Below are 22068 nucleotides of genomic sequence, written 5' to 3' on the forward strand. Positions count from 1 at the left end.
TTCTCGTTTGCAAAGCTGGATGCTAAACACTGAGAAAATATCAGATCAAAGGGGATTAATTTGATGGCGTTTACAGAGTGGTTAGGACCTTTGCTGAAGTCCAGCATTTTTTAATATGCAGAATATGTTGTTCTGCCTTCAACCATAACATAGTGACAACACAAATTACTTGTTTAGTGCAAATTGGCCTGAAAATGTGTACAAGTGACAAAGTAGTTTATGATGCACCAATGTGGCATTGAAGGGAAGAGTCAAAGACTATGAAGCTGTCAAAAAGACAATTACGAGACAGACAAACTATGAATCCTCTGTTCCTTCTGGGCAACAGTTACTTCTCCATAGGGTGACTCACACAACTAACTGCTTATCACTGGGAATTAATAGCCCAGCCCAGAGCATGTACAATAAAGCAGGCCTTTCCTCATGGCCTTTCAGTTGCTTAATTTGCATTGGTTTGGTGATTTGAAATATATGTGCAAGTACTAAATATTGTTACAATGCATGAACAGAAATTAAGACTGCAGCTTGTATACATTCATCTATTCTCAGCTGAAAGCAAATAGCTATTTAATAAATAATTAATGGATATGTCAAGTAAAAGACTCTGCTGCCTGAAAGTTAGAGGAACATTTTTTAGGGTCACCTTTCTTTCCTGTCTCCTCCATGAATCTTGCATCCTTTGCTACATAGTGCTATAACTACCAGGAAGTGTTTTAAGTGCCCTTTGGGTGGGAATGCATTTGAAAATAGATCTTCCACATCCTAGGCAATATCTCCTTTCTTTCACTGCAATGTAAAGTATGGCCTGGAAATTTTCACTATGTGTACTGTGTTAAAAAAAAAAAAAAAAAAAAAAAGAGAGAGAGAGAGAAAAAGAGAATAGGACTGACACTTCTTTTCTTTTTTAAAAGCTCCTACGTGTCAGCGTGAACGAAGTTTTAAGAAAGCTAAGTAAATCCCTTTGTAGGATTTAGGAAGGTAGAGACCTGGTTCTTGGATCCTGTTCATGCCTAAGCTCAAACTTGTGTCCACAGTCAGCACAATTAAAACTGAAGTTCCTGTGTGAACAGGTACACATGAACCTTTCAATAAAAACAAAGGTTTTTTATTAGCTTCATTAATGTCTCCCGTGTCCTAGTTTAGCCTCTCAAATTATTGGGTTCTTTTTCTTTATCCTCTGATTCTGTTACTAAGCTCCTTTCTCCACAATCTGTCTCACTGACTTCATGGGGAAGAGCAGAGCAACACTGCGAGGTTTCAGCTGTCCTGCTTCAAGATTGAGGAAATATGAGGGGAAATGTGTATGAATCCCTTCACTCCCCCCATAGATTCACTTCCACGTTATAGTTAGAAATATCTCTTGGCTAAGATAATGCATCTTCATTTTCCTTTTCTCCCTGTTGTTGCAATGATGCCATGCAATCTGCTGGGTGGTGAACCATACAGGGCTTCCTTGATCTCGTGAGATAAGTGCTGCCACATGTGGATGCATGAGCTGTTACGCTGAGATTAATCATTCCTGTTTTCTTTTATTGCCCCTCATATAAGGCATTTAACACTACTTGGATCGATAGACCTTTCTTCTTTTATTTTCCAATTCTCTTTTTTAATATTAGCATGGAATGCTCTACTCACAATCTGATGAATGGTAAAAAAGCATGTACAGTTATTGTTGTTTTTATTGTTGTTTTTACTATTAATAACAATAACAGTGACTTGTTTGAAGTGGTATCCATAACACAGTAGCTGTTTTCCAAGAACAAATAAAAGGGACAGTCCCTGACCTCACAGGCCATGGCACTCTAAGACAACCAAACAAATAGTTCAGGGGATGGCACAACAAAAAGGATGACTGCTGAAATCACCCATTTTCATTATAGTCAGCCTGGCAAACAAACATGGTGAGAGGAAATTTAAAAGTGGAATTGAAAGAAAATTTCTCATAAGCAAGACCAGAGACAGGTGTTGTATGGCGTAAGGCATGGAGGTGATTTGAAGGATTGCCAGAAAGGCAGAACACAGTGGGAATATTAGAACAATGCAAGTTTGTGAAGCCAAATGGCCAGTGCTCTTCTGGTGTTTCTTAAACCTAGGCCTTCTGAGCTGCTGTTTTGCCTGAAGTAGTGGGTGGAACAGCACTTCTTTTATGCAAGAGGATGAGGAAGAATCATTGCTTATCACCATGTCTGTGCTTGCTGTGATATTCCAGGTTGTCCAACATAGAAATCACACTCAAGCACAAGCCATTCTATGATTAATTTATTGAGAGACTTTTTCGACAAAGATTTAACAGTGTTGTTAAAAGACTTTCAGTCATTTATTTGGAAGCACTGCTGACAAGTTGCTTGTGTGACAGAGACAGCCCTCTTTTCTCCTGACAGGAGCATAGCATGAGCAGCCTCTTTGTATAAAGTTTAGTAAATGGATGGTCTTCTGTAATACTTTTGTATGATGAGTGTTCCATTCAAACCAAGATTAGAATATTGAAGGGTCATTTAGCATCCATCTGTTACACTTTTGGCTGTCTGATTCAGTTGCACAGGGTGGTTCAGAACCCCTCTCCAAGCTAATGAATCAGGCTTTCAGAATGTGTTTATTAGCTAGACCTCACAAGGGTTTGTGGCATGTCTCAACTTGAACCTTTAAAAAAATAATACAACATTCAAAATGTATTCAATTAGTACGTTTTGTCTGTAGGGCAACTGCGATACTTTTATGAGAAAATCAAAGTAAAATTCATTATGATGGTAATTAGAACTTCAGAATGTCCAGATTGCATTCAAAAGAAAGGATATTAATTTTGTTTATTGAGTTAAAATTAGTAAAACATTTGGAAATGTCTGTTCATTAAGATTATGAGAGTATTCAGTTGTGGGAAAGAGAAATCTAACATCTTTTTCCAACTTGAGCTGTGGAAATTGAGGAACATGCAACACAAAAAAAGCAAATGCTCAATTGCTATCTGTGAAACGTAGTGGATAAGACATACGTTACTGTGCTAATAAGTGTGCCATTTTTGCAGCTTCCACAGACGACAGCACGGCAGAGAAGAAAGGTGGAACACTTCATGCTGGCTTAATTGTCGGCATTCTAGTCCTGGTCCTCATTGTGGCTGCAGCCATCCTTGTGACAGTCTATATGTATCATCATCCAACGTCAGCAGCTAGTCTCTTCTTTATAGAGGTAAGACAAAAGTAACATCTTGTGTCACTAGTCCTGTCACTTGGCTAGGATAATTGGGGTCTCCAGAATAGACCTTTCTTAACTAAATCTAGAAAGTATTTTCATAGTGTAAGATTTGAAGAAATGAAATTAAATGAACCTCTCCTAGCAGGTGATGCTATTTTGTTCTTAGCATGTTTGTCACTCAGCTGCTTCTTTAACTACCATTGCTATTACTTTTTTTGGTTTTTACACAGGACGTATATCTAAAAGGTGTATCTCAGTTACCTCTCCACCTCTCTTTCCTATCCTTCATTTTTCTCACAGTAGCATTTTTCCATTAGCTTTCATGTGCACTGGCATTTTATTGCAGAACATATATTTTTTCTATCATTTTCCTGTAGAAAAATAAAATGTATGCATTCTTAATTCTCCAGAAGACCTGACTTAAAGTAAGTTTTCAGCTGGAAACCTGTGTTAGCTCTTCTGTACATTCACTTGTAGAAATCTTTTAAAACTTTGCCTCAGTGTGGGAAAGATACTTTTCACCTAATTTTAACATCTAAATCTAATATCATCTCCCTTTGCTCTTTTTTATTAGTATAGAGAGAAACAGACTCTTTTAGACCGTGATTCATCTGACCTGTTTGAGACATCTCCTTTAGGATTAGATAAATTACCATTTTTGTCCCTCAAATAGAGGTAGCTACCTTAGGTGCAGGCATCTACATTGCAGATGCTGACATTTAGTCAGCTCAACTCCACTGCACATGACAATATGAGAAAGGAAAATTTTCCATAGGTGTTTGGTTCTACAAAAAGCTATGAATACCTACACCTACTTGTGGTTTTTTTCAACTCAGCAATGTTCCTCCACCTTATGATAAGTACAGAGTTGCTAAACATGAAAGAAACTGCTGGCTGTTCATAACCCCCACTTGCAGTAATCCCTTACTTTTAAGTGCCTGGTCATTTTCTAATGGGCAATAGTGAAGAAGCGGAACTACTGGAAGTGTCACTAGGGACTTATCTAGGGATTGCTTAGGTAAAAGCCTGGACCAGGAGGATATCGACTTTCATTCTTAGTGACAGCGGTGTGAATTGAAGTGAGACATGAACATGAATGCAATGATTCATCTTTAAAAACATATTATAATAAATATACTGCTTAGATGCAATAGTAGTGACAGAAATCAAAATGAATTGTTTATCGGTATTCCAGGCTCAAGCAGTGTAACTGTGTTAACCATCAGGGAACAGCATCCACGTAATAAAATCAATAGTTTTCTTTCATGTCTATGTGACATTACAAGCCAGTTCTCTATTGATGTAGATGACAAAACTCCACTGAAGTCCTTGTACAAGAGAAAAGGATTTGTCCCTTTTTTTTTTTTTTCACATACAGATTGAATTGCTGTTCTTTCACTCTAGTAAAAACAAGTTTCTTTTCTGTTATGATGTGTCCAAAAAGGCTAAGTAAATGGCAACACCATTTTTTAAGAAGAATACCAAATTAAAACACACATTTATTTATTTATTTCTGTTCTCAGTGGAGTAATGGCATGTTAATTTATCTCGTTCATTGATATCATACTCACATGCAAAAGGTGGTGCCTTAATCAGTTTTGTTTGACCAATTCCACTGAATTTAATCTTTAGGTGGCATTAATCTATTTGTGCAGTTAAAGCTAAAATGTCTTTTAGCAAGCAATGTAGGCTTTTAGAAAAAGTAGAAAAACATAATCTTTCTTTTTTTAAAAAAAAAGGAGAAATAATTGAATAAGGAGAGGAGGAAGTCAAAATCAAATTTATGCAAAACATAGTATAAGCTACATCTTCTTTGGTTACTAGGGAAATTGTGATGCTTGTGAAGAATCAGCTGTTTAGCAAGAATTATAAAAAGTTCTAGCCGTAAAAGGAAGGTCTTTCCCTGTGAGTGGTAAAAACACAGGGGCTGGAGAAAGGGATTACTCTGTATTTCAGAACATTTTCACAAATTTCAGAACTTTAAAGCCATTGCTGGTATCATAAGTGTAGAAGAACAGAATAAGCTAATCCATTCTGGAAATTAAATTGCTTTTAAGAAGTTTAATCATTTAATTTCCAAAGGAAAAAAAATAGTTTGACAAATTCAAGAAATAAAAAGTAGAATATATTATATTCTTATATTCATCTGATCTATAGGATATAAATGTTTCCAATACAATCTTCTCAGGCTTGCATTTTGAAACTGAAGTACAAAAAAAGAAAAAATAAGGTATAACTGGTATAAGTAAGTCACTGTTACTAAAAAACATTCCTTATTGTATTTGTGCAATTGAAAGATATTTGAGTAAGCTGTTACCGACATCATGGTACCCCACATCCCACAGCAGACAAGCAGCATTATTTATGGGAAATGAATAAAATGTGGATCTGATGTCACTGTTCTGGGGAAAGAGCTCAAGAGGATTGCCATGAACTTGGTCATGACATGAAAACAGGCACAGTAATATTTCAGAAAATAATATTGGGTTTTATGAGTCTCTTGCTTAATAAAGCAAGTTGCACAGTTAAAACAAGATGCAACAGATGGACAGACAGCTCCCTCATGCACTTGTCTAAAAAATTACAAGCACACTGTGGTCTGCCATCAAGTCTTCTAGCCAAATCAAGTTCTACACCAGCTTATCTATCATCAGTAATTAATATAAATCTAAGGCTGGGCAAAATAAAGAATGGGGACCTGACCCATTTGTGTTTACTTTTAAAGAAACTACTTTATAGAGGAATCATATTGACATTAAATATAGCATTCATTCAAAACTGTAACACGACTAAGAGAGAAACTTCTTTTTACATCTAAGATTCTAGGACGGTGTCATGATTTTGTAGTTAAAACATAATTTTCAGTCAGATTTTTTCGGGTTTTTTAGGTTAAGGGCTATGTAAGGAATTTTGAGTTGATTTGGTTTATAGTCATGACTGGTTACTGAATAAAGAAAAGTATAATAAACTGATCCCATATCTGAGGCTTTAAGTCCCATTGTGTTCTCCGCAGATGTCACCCAATATTCACTTACCACCTCACTCGGCTTTTCGCATAACTCATCTCAAATCCCACTCGTGATGCCCCTCATGTTTGTCATGTGGTGAGCTCCCCCAGATAAGGATAAATACACCCACACTTTGACTTCACTGCTTAACTTTGCATTGATAAATGCAATCCTTTGTGAAACCTCTGAGCACCATTAAATGATATCCTGACTGCACTAGTTGGTTTAAATAAGCAATATACAAAAGCCAAGAAAAATGCCATTTATTCCAAAAGCAACTATTTTCTTAGAACAAAGTAACATTATTCTATGATATTTTTTTTACCCCTAAAGTCTGAAGAAAACCTTTCCTCTAGTGGTTTTTTTTTGTAGATGTTGAGCACAATGCATATGTGCAGCCCCACCTGGAACAAAAATAGCTATTTTGAACAAACAGCTTGAGAAGTCTTGAATGACAATGCTATTCAGTTTGCCCACGATAGTGTATCATTTTAAAAGAATATCATCCAAATCATTCAAAAATGTTCCTCTTTTTGTTAAGCGTGTCGAAGATTCAAATCAAAGTTCAATGTTTTCCTGTTTCTTCCAGCCCCCACACTATTCAACATGTGTTTCATTGTTTAAGTTGGACACTTCTCTGGTGACCTAAAGACAGAATTAATTATCAACTTTTAAAGTTAAGGGAGTTTCAGTCAAAGTTGCAATGAATGCAGGCTCTTTCTGAAAGCTGAGAGTACATGTTGACTAAAGATTAGCTTGCAGAGTGACAGAAGAGATGTTGTATGCTTTGGTCTTTTATTTATTTATGATTACTCCTGTGATATTTTCTCTCCCTTGAATATGATTTTGTTGCCAGTAATTTCCCCTTTTGAATCAAGTTACATTCCTACTCTTACCTTGAGGAATCCTGTGTCTCTTGAGTATACTTTGAACTTATTTGCACTGATTTTTGAAAAGTAGCATACATGTCAAACAGTGTTCTTCATGTCTTTTTCAACAAAGCAGAAGCTTATGTAGAAATCTAGCTATAACACATATAGCTACACACCAGCTATACCACAACTAAAAAGTAATTAATTTATTCACTAACCTATGTAGTATGCTTGCATTCAGGATTTGAGGTTTGGTGGCCAAGAAGCCAAGCATGATGCCCCGATTGTAGTGGATTGCATGCCTGTGATATAGATCATAGCAAAAGTGATACAGATATCTGGAGCTGAATGTAAATACGGGCAAAGAAATTCCCAGCTGAGTCAGATGGATTTGCTCAAATTTGACTGACTTGTGGGCTAAATAGCACATTTAATAGTATTTTAGATTTTCCTTCTTCCCTTCTTTTTTTCTTCATGGTTTTTTTTTCTTATATTTTTAACCTTTATTGATTTGCATTTGTGTGTGAACTTTGGCATTGAGAGCAATTAATGTCTAGGGAACATTTAGCAAATCAAAAAGCAAGGCGTAAGGCAGACTGCCTTTTACTCAGGTGTCTTTTGCCTGTTTGCACCCAGTTATCTGTGGACAGAAGGGTTGCACATGACAAAAGAAGTTTTCATGTGCATGGTTTTTTTGTGGGTTTCTTACCTTTCTTACTTATATGTTGGTCCGAAGTCCTTTTAATCTTTGAAATTTACCTCAGCTGTCATCCCAGTGCTCTGCCTTTGGGGAACAAAGGCAACATGATCTGGCCACAGCTGAGAAGACAGCAGAGGAATTGCTGGCCAACATGAAGGCAGGGAGTCAGACATTGGGATGTCTTTTCCCAGCTGGACCCAGTGATACTGTTGCCAAATTTGCTTATGTAAGGCTCCACAGCAGCAGAATAAAATTCTTCTGTGGCAGTTCTCTGCGGGTAGGGGATTGTAAGGAATCTAAACTAACACTGCAAATTGGGACCATCTTAACCTCAGGCAAAGAACATTTCTCTTGTATTCAGCTTATAGGTACAAACCCAAACCTAACTTATTAACACATGTGGACTGTGAAGCTTTAAGGATACGAATGAATTCAGAGCCTATGTATTTCTTAATAGTGGCTGTGTTTGTCTTAGCAGTTAATACGTCACACACTGAAGAGCAGTGTAGGTGCTTGTGGTTACAAATTATGATTCTTTTGAGTTAAGATCCCATTTTAAAGGTCACAGTCTTTGCCTTCATGTTTCCAGTGTCCTTGGAGGTTTTCCAGAGCTTTATTGTGCTGATTCATCTGCTTAGAAACATACATGTACACTTACACACGCATGCACATACTTATGTCTTTTTTAGTTGTTTGGTTTACTTCATGTTGTTTAAGCTGGATAATTTCACAAATCTGTTTTTTCAAATGGCCACACAGAGAGTTGAACTGGTGCTACGGAGCCAAGGAGTGACCTTGGGGAAAAAGAGAGGGAGGAAGGAATGAGCAGCTGTAGACCTTCAGCAAATAAAATAATAGTGTGTGATCAGAGCCTGGGGGATGCACCTTGACTCTTCCTGATTTAACTTGAATTATGACTTTACTAATAAATTAAATAAGCCTGGGACTGGTTTTTAGCATAAAGACCAAACAGCATGGAAGGATCTGCATTCCTGTCATTTAACTCTGTCAGTCTCACAGTAAGGTGATGGCATGCAGACTATTAGCGTGGATGGTTTCCGAATCCTGAGACCTACCTGGGGTGGTCTGAGAAAGCACTAATTGTTGGGTATTTTTCTAACAATAGAACTGTATAGGGGACTGTATTTTGGTATCTGGAAACATTCACTGGCATGCAGATCTAGCAGTAGATTTTCTTCAGATTTTGACCTTCTGTTCATCCCCTGACTGCTTAGAGGACAGAAATAAAAGGAGAAAATAGTCAAAAAAGCTGGAGACAGTTCTTGGTGTTTCAGAGCTCAGGGAATTAATGGGCATTTCTGGCTCACTGTTACACATCTCTGCTCATAGCAGCACTTCACACATAAAAGCCAGCATTTAACAGCCAGCCCTGTTCTCCATGCACCATTTCCAGGGTTCTGCATTAATGCCACAAATGCAGTGTATGTTTTTCAACAAGTGAGAGGAGACAGAGTAAAAAACAAAGAAGGGATTTTTAAAAAAAAAAGTCAGATCCTCAGCTGGCTTAGACAGGTGATGAAGCTCACACAGCTCTGCTGATTTCTTCTGGGATATGGCCCATTGTTTTTATTATATATATATATATATATATATATATACACACACACACATTTTACAGGGGATTATGCTTTTAGTTTGAAAAAGGCTTGACATGGTCATCAATTTGGTTTTGTCCAGAAGTTCAGGCTGAATTATGTTTCATGAAGGTGATGATTAAAAAGAAGAGAACAAGTATCATTTTTCTCTTCTTTCAAAGTCCTGCAGTATCCTGGCATTCAAGGTATTGTCGTTGATCTCACTGTCATTGCCTTGTACTGATAATAAAGTTGTTTTTTCCAAAGCTTATCCAGCTCAGCAGGAACCAGCAGCTCAGCAAGGGAAACCTAAATCGGCCACAAGGGAGAAGCACTAAAATAAATAATCAACACTGACAATAAAAGTCAAAGGTGGGGAGGAAGGAGGCATTCTGTTTCTCGTCCGTCAGCAGCCAGCTACTTAGATGAAACTAAGACTGCAGAAACATTGTTATAACAAGAAGTGGTTTAAATCACAAGGAGATATTTTAAACAAGCACTTCTATCAAAAAGAAAAATAAATAAAGCTGGTAAATGATCCTACTGAATCTTAAGTCTGAAACAATCTTTATTTCAGAACATTTTCTTCAAAATATTAGATTAACATGGTGTCAGGCAATTGATCTTTTCTTATTCCTGGTAATATATATCAGAAGTACCATTTCAGATATTTGAAGCCTCATCCATTTCTGACTGTTATTTGCCCAATAAATTGGGTGTTTCTAGAAGAGGTTAAAGAGTGGTGCACAAATTATAACTGCCTAAACAATATTTCAGGTAACTTTGAGCACAAAAATGCATGTTATGGGCAAGGTAATTGGTAACAGAAAGATCTTTCCTTCTCGCTACCAAGATAGATTAACAGTGGACAAGTGTACTTAGACTAATGGTTCTTGATGGTATCAGGATAACATATGGTCATTTAGTACTAGACCTCTACTATAGTTTTTTCCCCTTTTCTTAACCCATTTCAGTAAGTAATTACAATATTTCTGAGGTTCTGACAATTGATCCAGAATTTGGATAGCTCTGTATTTATGTATTTCCAGTTAAGAGAGTTATATAGGCCTTATTGGCAAAGTGTGGTTAAAGAATACAGCTTTTAAATAGGTTTAAATGTCTTTATGCCTCTAATTAGACAAAGAACTTGCCATCAATGGAAATGTAAGATGCAGTCTTCACTAGAAACAGTGAAACAGTCCTCTGAAATTTTGAAAGATTTGAAATACAGGAAAATAATCAATAGATAGAGAAGACAAAGTTGCATCAGAGCATTCAGCCTAAAAAGTATTCAATAACTTCCACTTTAGTGTAGTTTGGTGGGAAATCAAGTTTGCTAGGGAGCTCTGGAGTGTCTTTGAAGACTTTGAAAGATTAACCTTCTCGTGCTAATTCAAGTATTTATACTACGTAAACTCGGTTTGGAAAGACAATGTGTGCATGTCTCGGTGAAATCCACTGTTCAAGTGTGCTGCTGACTAGGAATGAAGAGTTGATCCATGCACAAGCACTCTGGGGTTTTATGCTAGTTGAAATATACAAGGTAACTTTTGATAATCTTTTAGAAAAGTTTTAGAATGAAGTGTGTGTGTGGCGGGGTTGGGGGGGATAACAGAGGGGCAGATTTTTCATTATGTTTTCCCTTCACTGCTCTTCTGACATTGCAGATCTGTACAGAATCATGTTCATTCCATTTTTCTGTACTAAATGAAGGATAGCATGAGGATGGGATGGGGATAGTAGAGGTTAGGATGTAAGAATATCAAATATGCAATACAAGTTGCCAAGTTCCTTCTGTCCATTACTGATAGAAACTTGTCTTCATGCAGATGTATTGAAAGAAAATGTAAAAGCTTAGAATTACTGCAGTTAATAAAATATACATTATTAGTATTATTTTTAATTAATTACCATCTCAGGTGAAAAGTGTTAACTGGCATAAATTTTAGAGATAGTGTATAATGCCAGCACCAGAATCTCTCAGGAGCAGGGTATCAATCTTCAAATACCAGTATTTCAACACAACTTTATACAACTGTCTGTCCTGTAATTGATATTGTATGTTGCTTATCCCTCACAATTTATTTTCCTATGACATGTACAAAGTAGATTTCATTTCCTTTTTATGTGTACTCAGTTTATTCTTTTCAAATATTTTTAAAATCCATTAAAAAAAACTTGAATTGATTTTGTACCCTTCACTGGAAGTCTGAATAGATCACTTCCTTTGTTTTCAAGATAATATTAACTTGCGGCACTGATTGGTTTCTAGCCTGTAAGTCAATGTAGAAATGCATAATTCTTACTGAATTTTACCTCTTTACTAAACTGTAGCAACTATTTTATAGTTGCATCATTGGTGATCTGGTGGCTCATAATAGGTAAAAGCCTTGTTAACAGTTGAAAATAAATGGCTTCACTTTAAATGATCTCTGGACAGTTAATAGAGGCCTATAAGATAAAAATTGATGGGTCCTTTTCCCTTTCCTCCCTTTCAATATGATCAAGTTTACTAGAAAATTCTTTGTAAAATTCCACCAATACAGTCAAACAGAAAGATACAGAAAGCACTGATCTATCTGAAACTCTCCTGTAGTTTTCAACTTGAGCCACCTTTTTCTCTTTTGCTTGAAAAAGTTACTGTTCAGGAAATAAGATGGTCTAAAGCTAGCAGCCTAAAAAAAAAAAAAATCGCAGACTGTAGCACTGGAAACCATGTTCAGATCATATCAACTGAGATTTCTTTAGACAATATTCAATTAAGTGCGCTCAGTTACATATCAAACCTTTTTTTTTTTTTAAACATGTCTTAATTAGATCATACTGTTTTGATGGATAAAAGAGGCCCTATGAGGTTCAAAATTCCCTCATGTTGAAAGATGTCATAAGAAGAAACTGGTCAACAAGAACACATTTGGAGGCCTTTCTGTGCAACAACAGTGAGAAGAGACTCCAGCCTCCAACCCTTTAGTATTCATAGTTGGAATCCCCTCCTTTTTTTTCTCAGAAGTAAGACAAATGGTATCCATCCTGTCTCTACTACAAGATCTACATAAAGACACTTATTCTAGCCTTAGTATTGCTGTAGGAAGTCAAATATACTGCACAGCCACCAACAATGGTGTAGACAGGCATAATGTAAGAAACATGAAAGGTAGATCTCACTTTCCATGGATTATCCAACTGCTAGTTTCTTTCATTTTGTCTTATTGATCATCAGTAGGAACTAACTTTTTAATGCATGTAATAAATTATTATTCTGCATCCTGAATGTATCTTCTGCATCCTGGTCATGTAAGGTCACAAGTGCTTTTCCTTCAACTTATTTGCTTAAAATAATGAACTTAAGGAATATTGAGTCCCATGAAAAATATCCTAGTCCTGTTTTCCCACTTTGTAATACACTGAGAGGAAGCAGGAATTATAACTCTCCAGCCACAACTCAGAGGATGTCCTCTAAGAGTTCTAACTCCAGAGGAAGAAACATATTTTTTCCTGTTAAATTGGATGACAAAACTAAGGAATTAGTTAAAATACCCAGCTTGCTTTCTCTGTCTTTTGTTTGGTTTGGGTTTGGCCTGGTTTGGGTTTGGGTTTTTTTTGTTGGGTTTGGGGTTTTTATTTGGGGGGGGGGGGGGGGGGGCGCTATCTTCTTATTACTCTGCTTCTCAGAGAATAAAGGGCAAGAATGCAATAGGCTTTTCCTGAGCTGTTTCAGTAACACAAGGAGCTTTGTATCTCCTGATATCACCTAAGTTACTTTTTGTTTTATCAATTAAAACTGTAATATCTCAACAGCTTTTGGGGGGTCAATACACAAGTCAATGAACTGATAGTTTGTCAGTACTCTCTTTTAAGACTGGCAACCACATACATTACCCACATGGACACAAAGAAGTTGAAATTAAGCAGACTGTCACAAGGAATGGAAAATCTCACCTCAGGCATGAAGAGGAACCACAGAAAGCTGTAACTGTAATATTTGGAGATGACCTTTGAATCTGTTGGTTTATTTCTGGAGCAGCTGATGTTTATGTTGTATGTCATTGTATCGTTAGAACTGATATGTATCTGTTCCATTTTTCATCATCTGGAAAGGCCAATCAAAAAGAGTAGCCTGAAATGGTAGATTTAGCTTCTAACAGCAACATAGCAAGGAAGTAGTAACTAATCATGGGTACATCTTAAAATTAAATTAGGGAGCAACTTAATAGATTAAAACTCAGCTCATCCTTATATGCTGCCATTTGAGACTGTGTCTAATTACGTTTTCCTACTAGTTTTCCAATGTTTTTTCATTTTCTCTTTTCATTAGAGACCTCTTGGTCAAAATCTTTTCTCAGTTATACTAGTGTAAATCTGGAATAAGTCCTTTACATTTAATTGGATTAGTCTTGATTTACTTTAGTGAGTTTGAGAACTGAGTATGACCCTTTTTCTTTAGCGGTAACTGAACTGTCCTACTCAATTTTGAAACCACACTGAATCAAGCTTAGGTAGAAAAAAGGTCTTCAAAGTTTCAATAGACTAAGTTTTCTTATCAAGACAAGACATCCATTAAAGAGGGCTGTGTTCTGCCTTCCTACTTTGTAGGAAGGTGCTGCACTGAAAGGGCTGGGATTTTAAATTACCTGCCAAACAAAATTTAACTCTGAATGCCTCAAAAGTAACCTGATCCTGCAATGGGAGAAAAAGGAACCGGTTGCTTTTACATTGTATCTTCCTAACAGTGATCACGGATGAAGACTTTGTGCTGTACCCACAGACAGCTGTGTGGTTTGTTGGTAACAAGATTCAGTGGTCCCCCAAGGTTTCTTTAGTGGCTGCTGCCCAACAGCACCATGAGTCCCAGCATAACGTCATGGCTGCGGCTGTTCTGTGGTCCCCAACACCGCTCCTCAGCAGCATGTTAGTAATTGAAAGGCAATCAAAATGGGGTATTATGGGGACAGAAAATCAAATGCAATGTTTATTTTCAGAAAAGTATTTATTTTTATAAAGAAGAGTTTATTTTCATAAAGTGAAAATGTTTAGGTTTTGAACTGTCAATGAAAATATAGGCTGTAACTTATCTTCATTGTTTCTCTTCTCATTTTCCTGCAATGTTTCTATATAGGTTGCTATATCTTCTAGACCTCCCTCCAAGCAGATTGTAACTGTTGTCAGTAAAGAAAAGGAAATATATACTAGCATATTTGGCAAGTAAAATTTTCAATAGGGAATAATAATTTTAGGGGAGTTTTTTCTGCTAACTGACTTTAAGAAGGAGTTTCCCTACTTCCCTGAAAACTGTTGCCTTTGACAGAATCTCAGCTTGGTCACCCAAAGTCTGAGCCTTCTCAGACATAGATTAGTTTGAAAATACAGCATTTTTAAAACACTTTTCCTTCCCAGAGGCATCATAATCATACAGGAATTTTTTTATCTGCCCTAGAAAAGATCTATTTCTTTTCTCCGTTTATTAGCTGGTTTTAAAACAGGCACCAAAGATCCTAATGAAAACTGGTTAGGACTTCTTAAGACCTTACTACCCAAAGGTTGTAAGTTTAAATGAAAAGGTTGCTTCTATTTGAACTATCAAAGTAAACTACTCAAGTAGAAATTATGGCATTGAAATAGAAAGTCATTATTTTCCCAGTCCTGCATAAGCATGCCAGAATTTTCTCCTAAATAATTTTTAAAAGTACAGTTTCTGTTGACTCTGCTACATGTTATCCCATGCAGTAGAGTACGTTAGCAAACTCCTGTGCAGAACTAGGAAGGAAGAGCAGTGGACAGATCCTTTGGGGGATGGTGGATCAGCAGTTCTTTACATGATAAAATTCACAGATCCACTGACCAACAGTTTTAGACAGGAGCTATTTCATCCTCTTCATTGCTAGGACTAATGGTAATTATTTAGGTCTTTGAGAACAGCCATCACCCACAAATTTAGGAAGAGGGATTAATTCCTCTGACTTTGTTCCTGCTGAACTGTGTTTCTCCATCCCTGTAACAACTACACGGAGTGGATTTCAGTATGAGACCAAAATTACGGGGCATTGTTAAAGTTCTTCATTAATAATTTATTGCTGTACCCTTCATATTCTGAAAGTTGATTTTCTTGTTGTTGCTGTTACAGCGACGTCCAAGCAGGTGGCCAGCAATGAAATTCAGAAGAGGATCTGGACATCCTGCCTATGCTGAAGTGGAACCTGTTGGAGAAAAAGAAGGGTTCATTGTATCAGAGCAGTGCTAAAATTTCTAGGACAGAACACCAGTACTGGCCTACAGGTGTAAGACATTTACTTTGCCTCTCTTTAAAGAAAAGGAGCCCTAAGCTGCTGTAGCCTGATAGAAAGAAGATTTTGGATAAGCTTTGTCCAAGAAGAAAAACGATCTAAGATACCAGATTACCACTGCACAGTAGTTTTTGTTAGTGGACTGAGACACAATGGTTCATGCAGAACGCTTGTCGGTGGACACCTACGGTATCAGAACTATGGCACAAGTGCCATGTTATTGGCTTTAGGTATGGGGATGCACAGTAATCAAAAATACAATAAAGCTTTGGTGCACAAGGGTATTGCCCTTTGGTTCAAGTGTTCTTCTCTGGTATCTTAAAGACTGAGTGACAAATCTGTACCCTTTCAGTGCAAAGAGCACTGATCAGTGTTCACAGGTGATTGAGAAAAGTATCTCAGTGCAAGTAGAGAAGAAAAAAAGGAATTTTCCAGTACTTCTATAAGTGGATGTGAAATACACTCACTTTTCAATTCTAAATTAACCTACCCACCTAACTGAGTGAGTCACAATGTATATGCTTTCCAGGAGTAGTACAATGTTTCTTGTACATTACTGATTACTATCTTTCTAAACAACTCATGATATACAAATTGGTAAGAAAAGAAGACAACAGAGAATTCTCACAATGTTGAAATTACTTTATTTCATGGGAGTTCACAATGAAATTGGTCTGATTTTCAGTTTCAGTGTTCACTAAAAATTAATTACCAGGTTTGTTTCAAGGGATATCTTTCATTTCTGAGCAGTAGGCTGAAGTAAAGGCAACAGATCCTTTTAGCTGCCAGAGATCTTATGGACCATTTCTTAGGCAATGTGATACAAAAAATAAGATTTTGAACAAATGGGTTTCTACCCTTTGCCATTTCATTGTGGGTCCTTACTGAGAAGCACCACAGACTTCAATGCATCCCTTCCAGAGATTCAGATGCAAGTGTTATTGAACCCTGCTGATTCATACAGTGATTTTGTTTAATGCACATAGTAGTTGCATAAATATATATATAAATATATTTTTTTTTATAGCTAACACAAGGCGGGCTCTTGTGACTGTTAAGACTGCATTTTTGTCATCCAGACAAAGGAAATGGATTGCATTACTGCATATTTCCACTGAGTTGTAAAATAATCCTTAATATTAGAATATTTTTATGTTGTGTAGGGAAGGTGGTTCATGTAGTTGCAGTGCCATAACCTTTCTGCCTGTTGGAACCATACTTTCTTTAATATCGACCCTTTCCCTCCCTGTTTAGGGAAAGACAAGACTATAAATTCACCCCATCAAAAACTCCTTTTATGGAAGGCGTAATATACACTGAGACCCAGATCTTCCATGAGGAGTGGGAACCTAAATACTTTGATGATCTGGGCCTGAGCTATTCAAATATTAAATTCAGGTATTGTATGTATATTTCATTGTAGTCATTGACTATCAAATTTTTTACATACTGTACAAGGCACTTGAATCATTTTAAACTGAGGTATACAACATTTGCAGTTTCGGATCTCAAGCAGTTAAAAAAAGTTGTAGATACCACCTTAATAGCACAGTTATTTACACCTCTTGTTGATGCTTGTATGGTCTAAATTTGATTACTTAATGCTGTCTTAAAAAAAAACCAAACATGATTTTTACTTGTTATTTTGTTCAGTAAATAATACAATACTGTATTTTCTGTATTCCTTTATTTTGTGTAACACACTTTTATTTTCATCTGTTTTAAATCATCTAGCGTGAGATTGAAACTGTTCAAAACCTAACTAGTATTAATCTGAAGATACTAACAAACACGTTGTCTTGAAGCCTGGTGAAAAGCCTGTGGCAAGTATTCCTTTCAATTTGTGTGGGTCTGGTGAGCCCTGTTTCTAATAGGCTAGGATTAAATTGCAGGCTGTTAATTCCGATAGCAATAACCAAATGTATGCACATATATATCTGGTGACACTCATTTTTATTAAATAAAAAGGTATCAGTGCACATCATTTAGGCACGTATTTGGTGTGCAATACTTATCATTAGTTTTTCTAGGAATCTGGGAAGTAATCAGCTAGGGTTCATTGGCCAATTGAAGCAATTGTAGAGTTTCCATTTGAAGCATGCTGGAATGCTGTTTGAAATAATTTTTATTTCAGAGCACATCTTGGCAAATTATACTAAGAAATTTACAAAAATCTACACCGAATTGCAGTAAGTTCAAGGGACATTTTGTATAAGTAAAGATTTATATTATTATGGGTTTAAAAGTCTGCACTTAGGCCGATTCACTCATTCATGTTTTTGTCCATGTATGTGATACATGTCATGCAATGGAGCTGACAGAATATTTGCAACATGATTAGACAAACACAACAACAATTTTAAAATTCAGTATTTTGATTACTTCTGTTTTAAGGCCCTCTTGCACAGCTGAAGGATGTTTGTTAGTATTTGCAAACTAACATAAATTTCATACTCCTTCTTAAAATAATAGCTTTTTTTTTTTTTTTTTTTTTTTACTCTTTGTCCAGCTCTCATAATTTGGTAGCAGATTTCACTGGTCAATGGGGAGCATCATAGTGTACTTCTTTTGATTTTTGCTATGATGTTATATGCTATGGATTATAACATGACGAGTTGCTGGCTTTATTTAATAAGACTGATAGGCATATGCTTATGTCTGATAAGAACTGATATCTGAAGAGAAAACCTCCTGCATACTAATGGATGTATAGTGTCTCATTGGTGTCTGCTTTGATATATTCTGTGGTATGTTCTATTTATCCCAGTAGGCAAAAGATAATTAAGTAATCTGTTGCTGTTTTGTAATTCCATCTGGTTTTCTAATTTTTTAATAATTAAAATTGCCACATTAAAAATATACAAATATTAATCCATAGGTGTGATGAAATATTGAAATTAACTGAGAATCCTATTCTTATCATTTTATAAAGCACCAGGTTAATTGGTCCAGACTGCAAAAGTGTCATGTAGCCCCCTCTCAGAGATCCAGCTGAAATGTTATTCAACAATTCATAAAGACATTTCCATCCCAGTCTCTGAAACAGTGGCTTCACTAGCATTCCCACTGGTCTTTCATTTGAAAGTAATTCAGAATATTTCATTTGTTTAAATGCTTACTTACAATCATTTATTCTAACAGTTATTTTAACTCTTCAACTTTCCTGTAAATTTGTGTAATGCATGTAATGATTGCAAGATTTCCCAAAATTATTTCTTATTATTTTCCATTTTAGTGTTAAATGTTCCATAACATCTAACACTCTCAGTGCTGTGCCTCAGCTCATCCTGTTTCACAGAAAAAAAGGAAAATTTGAACTACAAGGATTCAAAGCACATTACTAAGTAGCTCTTTAAATCTCAGTGAGATGAAACAATGAATCAGATAGATGTAGCACACACAGAGATTGTTGGAAAAAGATCCTTACATTTGCAAAAATTGTATTCAGACATTAAGAAATTCTGGAACTACAGAAGAAGTGGAATTGTAATTTTACTCATGTCCTGGTTTCAACAACTCCCGTGTGCATACATATAATGATGTAGTCTTATTTATTTGCCTGCTATGTTTCTCAGTGCACCCTAAGATGCATTGGATGTAGAGAATGCAAGCATATTTTTCTCTTCCATGTTCAAATTTGTTGCACTTTGTTACATACTGTCCAAACCCTGCTCAGAAGACTTACCCCCCGCCCCCCCCCCTGGACTTTTCTTCCTTACCCTTTATTGTTATACTTGATGGATGCATACACCTTGATTTGTGTTCTGAGCATACCTGTGAAGGGAGACAGCTTTCCAGAGAAGACCAATGTGAAACTGTTCTTCCTTTTCTTATAATTGCTTTCCTCATTTTCAACAGCTTCTGCTACAAATGACATAGATGTCATGTAAGTAACAACCTCCTTCGTTGCACCATTATAATTTGGCTTCATATCAACTTCATTTTCTATATAATGTGTGTGACGGAACTCTAGGGAAAAACAATACATCACTGTATTTTGAAAAATTGTGGAAGCCAAATTAAATTTTCACAAGCTGAACAGAATATTGGACTTTGCAAACTTCACCATTTTTCTTTGGTCAACAGAGTTCAAACCATAAAACTCACTATACAAGTAACTGAGCCAGCTGAATAGTTGAGTCACTAGTTTGCCATCCAAATGTGGACAGCAATGGAAAAGGAAGCGGTGAGACAATTTGCCAGTAAGCAGGGAAGAGATTTTCTTTACAGAAGAGTGATAAGACTTCCAAGGAAAACATGAGAATTTTTCTATATTCTATTAGATCACCTCTTGGATAAACAAAAGAAACTGTAAATGACAACATCCATCATTTTTCTAGGTAGAGAATCTCTAAACAAAACTGTGCAAGCAGTTGTCATGAGCTGGCTGTATTTCACACAGTATGTGGGAGACTAGAGCATGCAGAGTACCCCATGTTGGTTCATGTTCCAGCTTACAGACCATCAAAGCAAAATTTCACTTTGAGTGCGTACAGTGGCTGAAGCAATGGCTATCTTACTTTTTTCTGACACCAGTAACGAAGCTTTGTATAAAGACAAGATTTGGCACCTACCTAGAAGGTATCTCAGCTGTGCAAAACCATAGTGCCTAACAGTCATAGTATTGGCCATTAGGACAAGAGCTGGAATAGAGCACAAATTCAGCTCAGATCAACGTTTTTGCTCTCGGGAAATTTACTGCTTCCAGTGTCCAGAGTAAGATCATTGGTATCCTTCTATATGTGCGCCTTCTTGCAGAGAACTACTTGAAGCTTGAAGCCTAAAAAACTCCAGAATTAAATGCTACTGAGGGATAATGCAGCATTCACCTTAATTCTCACATTTTGGAGACTTCAGAAACTGAGAGCTGCTACTGCTTTTCTTTATGGATGTTATGGTAAGTTGGGGTTGGGTATTGTTTTTGGGGGGGGCGGGAGGTTGGAGTAAGAAAGAGGAGGAGAAGGGAAAAAATGCAGGAGGGGCGGGCAGGGATGTCGGTATTCCCAGCTGTTCTAGAGGCAGGGCAAGAACCTTATGTACAGCCTTGAGACCATCAGTACCATGTGCCAGTGGCACTGAGTCAAAACACATGAGGTCTTCCTTCATGTCAGCTCCATCATTTAAAAATCAGAAATGTCACGAAAACCACAAGCTTCTGTCTAAATCTGCAGGAGTCCATATTTCACCTCATGGCGGGTTTATGTCACTCCTTAGGGAAAAAAGCTTGAACCACAGGCAGCTTTTTGAGGTGGAACAGTGTGCCAGTAGTGCTTTACTAGAAGCCAAATACAATAAAGCAGGATGCAGCTTGCATAAAACTGAAAGGGACAAATTTTATCCATAGCAGCCAATATCTTTATGCCTGGAGCACTGATAAAATACTCAAGTCTGTGGGCCAGTTCGACTTGATTTAGACAATATCATAATCCTAAAGCTGGCCTTTAACTATCAGTTTATTGTCAAATCTTAGGAGAGTTTCTTCACTTTTTAATTTTTTAAGGAGATGAAAATAGCTGAGGATGCCAAGTAAAATAAAGTATCTTTCTGACAGGAAGAGAATCTTGTCTCCTGACACAGTTGTCTCCTGACTGGAGTAGGTTCTTCCCTGTGCACAGCTCATTTTAGTGGGTCTTGTATTGACTCCATGGTCTTTCTCAGGACGTTTCATGCTTTTCAATGCAATTCTCTGTCTCCTGCAAGATTTTTCAATACCTATCTCCTGCCTCACTTTTTTATTCTTGTCTTTGGTTCTTCTCCACCTCTGATCTAACTCTGCATTCTCACTACTTTGCTTTCTTGGACTTCTCTAAGCCCTGAATTACATGCCAAAATGACCACTTTCAGTGTCAGTCAAGATAAGCCTCAATCTGAAGAACGGTCCACTTGTTTTTTCTTCCGTACATGGGTTCTTCTTAATACAAGTATCTGAAAGTAGATTTTCCTGTTATCAACTGAATTCTGTCCACAGGAGTTAGCAAGCTAAATTCTGAATCTCTTGGAAACTTTTTGTTTAGACATTTTGGTCAAACAAACTACTGGTCTCTTCAGCGGAAAACTTGTCCGAGATAATTTTTTTAAAGCAGGCCTCAGGACATTAATGTTATTTACATCAATTTAACTAAACACATATTTTTGTCCAATTAATTAGTACAGATGCCTGTTGTCTCTGTTGTCTGTCTGGGAAGATAGTGTTTAGGGATATTAACTAGACTCTTCCCATGCAGTTTACATTATTTCCTTTGGTGTATCTCGTATTAAAAAACCGAAAAGGCTATTTTATTAATTCCTAATGTTAGTTTGAAAGAGACTTATTTTACTGACTGCTTGGGTGGCACATTGTTTCCTCAGACACCTAGAAGCTGTTAGTAATAAATATCACTTGTGCCTGTCTAGCTTTGTTTGGACTGCTGTTTTTATTACTAG

General features: G+C 36.7%; 1 protein-coding gene across 1 annotated transcript in view; it reads left to right on the top strand.

The window, feature by feature from the left end:
• Positions 1-17531, top strand: part of PLXDC2 (plexin domain containing 2) — a 282191-nt gene extending 264660 nt beyond the window's left edge. The window contains exons 13-14 of the mRNA XM_049798209.1: positions 3023-3183; positions 15486-17531. Coding sequence (XP_049654166.1) covers positions 3023-3183; positions 15486-15602 — 278 coding nt within the window. The 3' untranslated portion in view covers positions 15603-17531. The remainder of the gene's footprint in view (positions 1-3022; positions 3184-15485) is intronic.
• Positions 17532-22068: the final 4537 nt, after the last annotated feature.

Source organism: Accipiter gentilis, chromosome 4 (genome assembly GCF_929443795.1).
Source record: "Accipiter gentilis chromosome 4, bAccGen1.1, whole genome shotgun sequence".
NCBI lineage: Eukaryota > Metazoa > Chordata > Aves > Accipitriformes > Accipitridae > Astur > Astur gentilis.